Source organism: Oncorhynchus keta, chromosome 2 (genome assembly GCF_023373465.1).
Source record: "Oncorhynchus keta strain PuntledgeMale-10-30-2019 chromosome 2, Oket_V2, whole genome shotgun sequence".
In the NCBI taxonomy this organism is placed as follows: domain Eukaryota; kingdom Metazoa; phylum Chordata; class Actinopteri; order Salmoniformes; family Salmonidae; genus Oncorhynchus; species Oncorhynchus keta.
In genome coordinates, this window is record NC_068422.1 from 45,000,330 (window position 1) to 45,009,538 (window position 9,209).

At 42.6% G+C, this 9,209-nt stretch overlaps 2 protein-coding genes across 2 annotated transcripts in view; both read left to right on the forward strand.

Annotated features, from left to right (window-relative positions):
- The window catches only part of LOC118401088 (serine/threonine-protein phosphatase 2A 56 kDa regulatory subunit delta isoform-like), a 633,889-nt gene that overhangs the window by 249,077 nt on the left and 375,603 nt on the right, over nt 1-9,209 (forward strand). The gene's annotated exons all lie outside the window — the stretch shown is intronic.
- The window catches only part of LOC118401128 (tight junction-associated protein 1-like), a 130,467-nt gene that overhangs the window by 112,442 nt on the left and 8,816 nt on the right, over nt 1-9,209 (forward strand). The window contains 1 exon segment of the mRNA XM_035798397.2: nt 8,947-9,208. Coding sequence (XP_035654290.2) covers nt 8,947-9,208 — 262 coding nt within the window.

The window sequence follows — 9,209 nt, forward strand, 5'->3', positions numbered from 1 at the left end:
CATTCTACACACAATACCCCATAATAAAAAAGCAACAAATTTGCAAATGTATTCAAAATAAACATTTACATAATTATTCAGACCCTTTACTCAGTACTTTGTTGACGCACCTTTGGCAGTGATTACAGCCTTGAGTCTTCTTGGGTATGACGCTACAAGGTTGGCAGACCTGTATTTGGGGAGTTTCTCCCATATTTCTCTGCAGATCCTCTTAAGCTCTGTCAGGTTGGATGGGGAGTTTCACTGAACAGCTATTTTCAGGTCTCTCCAGAGAAGTTCGATCGGGTTCAAGTCCGGGCTTTGGCTGGGCCACTCTAGGACATTCAGAGACTTGTCCCGAAGCCACTCCTGCGTTGTTTTGGCTGTGTGCTTAGGGTCGTTGTCCTGTTGGAAGGTGAACCTTCTCACCAGTCTGAGGTTCTGAGCGCTCTGCAGCAGGTTTTCATCAAGGATCTCTCTGTACTTTGCTCTGTTAATCTTGGGCTATCGAAGGTCTAAGGCACTGAATCTCAGTGCTAGAGGCGTCACTATAGACCCCGATTTGATTCCAGGCTGTGTCACAACTGGCCGTGATTGGGAGTCCCATAGGGCAGCGCACAATTGGCCCAGCATCGTTAGGGTTTGGCCGGGATAGGCTGTCATTGTAAATAATCATTTGTTGTTAACCGACTTGCGTAGTTAAATAAAGGTTCAATAAAAAATAACTTATCTTTCTCTCGATCCTGACTAGTGTCCCAGTCCATGCCGCTGAAAAACATCCCCACAGCACGATGCTGCCACCACCATGCTTCACCGTAGGGATGGTGCCAGGTTTCCTCCTGGCACCATGCTTGGCATTCAGGCCAAAGAGTTCAATCTTGGTTTCATCAGACGAGTGAATTCTCATGGTCTGAGAGACCTTTAGGTGCCTTTTGGCAAACTCCAAGCGGGCTGTCATGTGCCTTTTACTGAGGGGTGGCTTCCGTCTGGCCACTCTACCATAAAGGCCTGATTAGTGGAGTGCTGCAGAGATGGTTGTCCATTTGGAAGGTTCTCCCATCTCCACAGAGGAACTCGAGAGCTCAAGTAAGTGACCATTGGGTTCTTGGTCACCACCCTGACCAAGGCACTTCTCCCCTGATTGCTCAGGTTGGCTGGGCGGCCAGCCAATCCATTTAAGAATGATGGATGCCACAATGTTCTTGGGGACATTTAAGGCTGCAGAAATGTTTGTTTCCCAGATCTGTTTCTCGACTCAATCCTGTCTCGAAGCTCTACGGACAATTCCTTCGACCTCGTGGCTTGGTTTTTGCTCTGACATGCACTGTCAACTGTGGACCTTTTATATAGACAGGTGTGTGTCTTTCCAAATCATGTCCAATTAATTGAATTTACCAAAGGTGGACTCCCAAGTTGTAGAAACATCTCAAGGATGATCAATGGAAACAGGATGCACCTGAGCTCAATTTCAAGTCTCATGGCAAAGGGCATGAATACTTAGGTAAATAAGGTATTTTTTATAAATTTTTGCACATTTATCCTCATTTTTAAACTGTTTTTTGCTTTGTCATTGTGGTATTTTGTTTAGATTGAGGTAAACATTTATTCTGTCCATTTTAGAGTAAGGCTGTAACATAACAAAATGTGGAAAAAGGGAAGGATTCTGAATACTTTCTGAGACTTTCTTAGTCTGGAACTGCTATTGATAGCAATGATGTCAGCAAAACTCGAAGCACCCCTCTCTCTGTTCCCACCTCTGGGTGAGATTGTCTGGTTGAGATCAAGAGCTACGGAGTTCAGAGTCTACTGGGTAATCAATACATCAGCAAACAAAGGACTTGAAGTCAGTATGATTAAAGAAATCCATCGAAACCAAAGTGTTGTGCTATGACTAAGTCTCTTCAATTTAAATGTTTTTCTCAAGTGTAAAATCCATTTGATTATTTTTTCTCCCCTAATTTCACTCCCTAAGACTCGATTAAAAGATGTTTTCGCTACGTGCCAATTGTTTTGAACAATGCCATTACGAAGTTCAACACGGATTATGAAGGACGAGGCTCCTCTGGGCATCACTTCCATAACCAACAAATGTTTCAAGTTTTACTGTGTGTTTACATGCACACTAATATTTCAATATTACATAGATTATGGCAGTAGGCAGATTATGGAATAGTCATGTAAAGACCTTACTCTACTTAATCGGCGTAAGGTCAAAATCGAAGTAAGCATACGCTGATTAAAACACCTGGTTTTCTCAGCAATTATTAGGAGATGCATACACCTTAATCAGCGTTCCAGCTGTGTATTTGATCAGAGCATGTGTTAGCACCAGCCCAGTGAGCCTCCCTCCTTTAGTGAGAGTTTAGTGAATTCGTAAACAACTGAAAAGTATGTGTAGTAGAAGTAGTAAGCACATACCAACTTCATATGTGACCGACCGGCTCGATTTGGTCTTATGTAGCAGAATTTGAAATGGTATTTTTTACATTATAATAGACAGTATCATACACTGTAGTTGAGAAACAATGGGAAAGTAATTTTGCTTTGAAAGTTGATAAACTTGTAACCCCACTTTTGAGAAAATGGCCCTTGAATGTTTTGGTACACCTACTGGAGAGCTCTTATTTGTCTACACCCATTCAGCATCGTTCACACCCTCTTAAACCCATCTCTTTAAGGATTCACATGTGAGGCCATGTGGTAAATACACGCTATATCAAATAAAATATTTGTCACATGCATAGGATAAAGGTGTAAATGGTACAGTGAAGTGGTTACTTGCATAATAGCAATATCAAAAACAGAAAGTGTCCAGATAAAAATATTTTATATTTTATCATTATTAGGAAACGCTTACCTGACACACTTGTCTAAATTGATGGGTCATGTGAAGGAAATTCTATAACCACGCCCCAGCTACATCTAGCTAAATAGATGTTGTCTGTTGTCTAGACATGTGTTCATGAAATACAATAGATGGCCGTAATCAACCCCAGACATACCTGGCTAATTTGATGGGTCATGTAATAATCTGGCTGAAGTGGAGTCATTTGTTTGGACATGTAGCTAGCTGGCTAAACAGTGAACCGGCATAATCCCAACTCATACTATTACCAATACAAACATTGTCATAGCTGTAGTATGAATCTGCAGGTAGCTAAAGCTAACAAACTGGGTTCAATGTTAGCTAGATAACATTAGGCTATAACTAGCAATGCAAATGAATTTCTGATTCTAATAATATAACTACATAGATCATACATGTGACTTTAGCTAGCGAGCCAACATTTGCTAGCTAACTAACAGTTAAACTAACGCTTTAACTTTCTGACAAAATTAGAAACTTCTCAATGTAGCTAGACTCGGAAGTTTACATACACTTAGGTTGGAGTCATTAACTTGTTTTTCAACCACTCCACAAATTTCTTGTTTACAAACTATAGTTTTTACAAGTTGGTTAGGACATCCACTTTGTGCATGACACGTCCTTTTTCCAACAATTGTTTACAGACAGATTATTTCACTTATTCACTATCACAATTCCAGTAGGTCAGAAGTTTACATGCACAAAGTTGACTGTGCCTTTAATCAGCTTGGAAAATTCCAGAAAATTATGTAATGGCTTTAGAAGCTTCTGATAGGCTAAATGACATCATTTGAGTCAATTGGAGGTGTACATGTGGATGTATTTCAAGGCCTGCCTACAAACTCAGTGCCTCTTTGCTTGACATCATGGGAAAATCAAAAGAAATCAGCCAAGACCTCAGAAAAAAACTGTAGACCTCCACAAGTCTGGTTCATCCTTGGGAGCAATTTCCAAATGCCTTAAGGTACCACATTCATCTGTACAAACAGTATGCAAGTATAAACACTATGGGAACACGCAGCCGTCATACCGCTTAGGAAGGAGACGCGTTCTGTCTCGTAGAGATGAAATGTACTTTGATGCGAAAAGTGCAAATCAATTCCAGAACAACTGCAAAAGGACCTTGTGAAGATGCTGGAGGAAACGGGTACAAAAGTATCTATATCCACAGTAAAACGAGTCCTATATCCACATAACCTGAAAGACCGCTCAGCAAGGAAGAAGCCACTGCTCCGAAACCGCCATAAAAAAGCCAGGCTATGGTTTGCAACTGCACATGGAGACAAAGATTGTACTTTTTGGAGAAATGTCCTCTGGTTTGATGAATCAACAATATAACTGGAGCCTGTGTTGTATGATTTCACCTCCTATATTGTCCTTTTTTTTGTTTTAATGACTCTGCGGACGTCATAGCCAGACTTCTTGTTCTTGTCCTCATCCGTAGCCTCAGGGTTGTCTGCGATAGCCCTGTGTGCAGTAGCCCTGTCCATTAGCGCCAACCTCTGTGTTAATCCAGGGCTTTTGATTGGGGAAGCAGCGAACCTTCACTGTGGGGACAACGCCGCCGTTTCATTTCCTAATGAAGTCTGTGGCAGGTGGTTAGTTCGTCAAAGTTATCAGCAGAGTCTCGAAACATATTCCAATCAGCGCTTAGAAAGCAGTCCTGTAGCAAAATCTCTGATTCTGGTGACCATTTCTCACCTGAGCGGGTCACTGGTGCTTCCTCTTTGAGCTTCTGATGTAAACAGGAAGCAGGAGTACAGAGTTATGATCCGATTTGCCGAATGACGGACGAGAGAGGGCCTTGTATTCTTACTTGTGGGTAGTATAACAGTGGTCTAGGACTTAATCGCCCTAGAGGTGAAGAATACTTTTAATTGGAAGTTGGGCATCACATGTTAAACATTGCTGTCAACACATGTTAATACTATCATGTTGGTTGTGAGAAATGAACAACTAGTGCTTATGTCTGGATACACTTGATTTGCAGTTAAGATTTGAATTACATTTCAAATGTAACAGTTTATACTTTTTGTTCAACTGAATAAATACACTTGTAGACGCCTCATTTTTAGTGCCAAAGTCTGACCCTTTTCAGTGAATTTTAGTGATATTAACAATCCAATCCCTCTCAGTAAATGAGTGTTTGAATGTGCGCCTTAGGTTTTTTTTCCCTCATTCATTGATCCACAGGGCTACCTGCTGCTCAAACACCTTCAGTTAGTTAGTGTATGAATTGACGGTGCCGTCTCAATGCCTGATGCTCTGGTCTCTAGAGGACTATTACTGCCAATGTGACAACCGTGTGGCCGCTGCAGGGCAGTGACTGCCAGCCAGGGCTATTTTTTATTCTTGCCTGAATTCATACACTGCTCTGTTCGCTACATACTTCAGTCTGAGACTGCCATCGCTGAAGTTGTTTGTGTTGATGTCAAAATGAGGGGGTCATCTCTGATTTAGATCATGTCTAACTAATCAGAGGATCAAAGACTAATCTTGAAAATGCCGCTTTACCCACGTGTGTCTTGGCTGTGGCCCAACCCATTGGCTTCTGGGAGGTTCAGACTAATTGCGGAGAAGAAACTAACGTCTGTGGGCGTGGCGTATCATTTGGCCGGAGCAAGGAATTTTGGCAGTTCTGCCATAATTGAATACTGCTGGGAAACCCAACAATCTGCCACAAGCTGCAGGTCTGTTCGCACACCTCATTTTATTCCTTTGTTTTATGATCAGCTTATTTATTTGTGAACTATTTTATTCTCTCTCTATTTGTCAAGCATTAGTTGAAAGAGTGATCGTTTTGCTTACCTGGTGGTTCTACACCAAAGGCAACTTTTGTACTTCAACACACATTTCACATGATCTACTTTAAACTTCTCAAGTATTCAAATGCATCCAGATTCAGCAGCTAGTTCAAACACTTTCTGATTGCATGTACTCATGCCCTTATTCAACAAGTGAGCTAGCAATTTACCCCCTTGTTTTGTCTGAGCTTATGAGACTGATTTTGTTATGTACGGTATATGCCACTTAGAAGAAGCCGGGGGGTGCGCGGGGGGGTGTGCGCTGTTTTAAGATGGTCATACCAAGAGTCATTTAGCTATTTGATTTAGAATTTTAGGAGCCCTTTAGGTGTGTGTGTGTTAAAACATTGAATCAGGCTTTACTGCTATTAGCCCATAGAAACACATTGAATAACAGATTCATACATGGAAAAATAGATGGTCAACAAAAAATTATCTAAAGGTTGTTTGTTTTTAAGTCTCCTATATAAGAATGTTTTACACATTAACCCCTTTTTTTATATGCATTAAACTAGGCTACCAGGCTACATTCAGTCGAGTCTTGTGGGCGTCGTAGAGCAAAACAACCATTCGGACGCCACAGATGTTTTCATGGCCAATTTTCATGACGTCTCATGGTCTGACAAACACTGCTGTAGCTCTGCCACCTTCCACCGCAGATGGAGCAGGCCGACATCGGCGGAGGCGGTGAATTGAGACGCAGCCCATGCAAAACTGAGATCTCTACTTTAAACAGGCAGATTTGTATGTGGATTTTTTTTTAATTACTCTCGTTAGATTTTCGCGGGGCCGTGGACATCAGCTGTGGGGGGTTTGGTACAATGAGTGCGTACATTTGTAGCATCTTGGCATTTCAAACATCTTCGCCCTGCCAGCACCAACCTCTTACCAACTAAGCCACTCAGGACCTAGAGGAAAACATAGTTGCAGAAAGTGGTAGTTCTTGAAATGGGTCTTCAGACTGAGATCCAATTGCTGTAGTGAGCTATTTTTGCAAATACAAACAAGTGAAGTGTCTTGAAGATGACATATTTTTGAAAATCAAAGCATTGGCCATAAGGCAATGTCCCCTTGACAGTCCTTATCCATTATGAGAGAAAAAGTAAGACCGAGAGGAAGCATGATAAAAGTACACCAAAGGGAAACCTGGATAACCATGGTTATAGAGTCCTCCTTGCAAAAGATCTGGCAGTATGGACATTGAGAGGCAAGCAGGCGGGCAGAGAGACAAACAGGCTGGCAGGCAGAAAGCATTGAGTCATCCTGTGTCCAAGTGAGCTGCTCCCTAGGAGGGGGTCGGAAAAGTAGCCGTGTATACAAATCATCTTATCAGGCAGGCAGCAGCCATCTGTGGGAGATTTGATGGATTCTGAAGATTGGCTAAGGAAACACAAGTCAATTATACAGCATGGCAGGAGTTTCCCAGCAGCCCAGTCCTGAAGCTTATCACTAGAGTGGATTGGCTGTCTGCGAGCACCAATTCACACTGCTGCACATGTGATTGTTCTGAGAGAGCTATGCTTTTGTCTCCCCAGGCATTATGCCATATATAGTATAGCCACTTTGCCTAAAACTGTTCCTCCTATTGTTGAGTTTATGCGTATTGTTATAATTTGCAGTGAGTAAGCTGTTAGTACAATAGCATGTAAAATGACCATGACTGTGGCCATCAATGGACCCATGCAGATTTGCATCACAATGGTTGTCTGCAGTGCTTATAACAACACAGCCAATGTTTTATAGGAAAGAATGGTGCTAAAAAAAGGTATCTCACTGAAGAATGAAACGCAGCAAATATTGAGTCTGCGCATCTTCATGTCATTGTCAATAAAAGCCTTTGACACTTATGAAATGCTTGTAATTATACTTCAGTATTCCATAGTAACATCTGACACTAAAGACACTGAGGCAGCAGACTTTGTGAAAATTAATATTTGTGTCATTCTCAAAACTTTTGGCCACGACTGTATATAACCTTTGTGTCCACATGGATGTGATACAGGAGCTGCTTGTAAGCTCATCATGAGTCATTGACCATGACTCTTGGCAGCTTGTTTGATCGCTATACGCAATTGGGCAGAGGTCACAGGGGTATGTCGTGTACAATTCTGACCAGTAGAGGAGTCACCTGGCAGCCCTATACAGTTGTATTGATCCTGCCTGGCCCACCCCACTGACCAGAGGAAATGAGGGGGAGGCGGGCGTGCCGATCGTTGCTCACCAGGATCGTTAGGGCATCAGTGAGCGGGGACTGTGGAATCACTTATTCTCTCTCTGCCCATTTTCCACATATCAATATCACAGCTTGGCTCGTCACACCCAGTATCACCGTGATAGAAGGGCCCTAGATGCCGGCCTTTTTTTCTTTACTTCAGCTCCTCTTTCTTTCTTTACTTCAGCTCCTCTCTTTCTTTCTTTCTCACCCCCCTTCAATTATCTCATTGGAGGTGAGCCTTTTTTTCTTTTTCTGTTCTCTGCTTTTTTGTTCCTGTGAACATGGAGTCAGGGACAAGGAGACATTTGGTGGCCAGGGAAGAAAGGTAGCAGGAGACTGTCTCCTTCACAGCGCTGACTGATAGATCCCACTGTTCTCTTCCATTCACATATCAAGCATCAGACACCCCCGTGATGTCTAACCTGGCAGCCGTGTGTTAGTGTTATTCACTGCTCTTACACAGAGAGTCTGATCCACTACAGGATCACATCAGCTCTTTTAGAAATCATCTGGAACTGTAATTGACAATCGTGACGCCACTCGTATCCCACTGAGATGTGCCACTTTCTAATTTGGATCGGAGCACAAAGTCCTTGCATGGGAGAGATATGAGTGCTAAGGTCTTTGCCACTCAGTTATTAGGGAAAGTTGAAGCTTAATGCATTTGACATGATAATCTAAATACTCCCACTGCGAGCTCTTAAAGTGGAATCACATGCTGTTTAAAAGCACAGCAAGTCGGGAAAGATTTGTCAGCTCTTGTGAGATGCAGATTTTTTAAATGTTTTATATATATATATATATATCCACACTGAGGTTGGAATAATACTGTGAAAAACAGCTACATTGGACCTTTTTAAAGTTGTTGCAGTTAATTGAGGGAATTGGGAGAGAGTGCAGGTGGGGGAGTTGTTCTCATTATTAATTAACATGGTTTATTTACAAGTTACATCTAATATTAAGTACTTTAAAGTTCAGAAATTTGTTCTGAGTTTGACAAGCCCGTGACTTTTGATTTTAACATGTCTTTGCCCGTCTGCAAAACCTGTCACGTTTTGTGTTTGTCTCCTCTTGTCTTCCAGCTGCCCTATGAGCTGCAGGACATGGTGAACAAGCACATGAAGGCCAGTCTGCCGGATAAGAGTTCCCAGGGGGCCCAGGGCCAGGACTCCGACACCATGAGCCTGACGCCCGCCGACGTGGTGCCCACCTCAGTCATTGCCCGCATCCTGGAGAAGCCTGAGCCTCTGGTGCTCAACTCTGCCCAGTCCAGCAGCAGTGCAGGCCGGCCCCAGGCAGAGGACGTGTTTGTGCATGTGGACATGACTGGGCCCCAGGCAGGAGG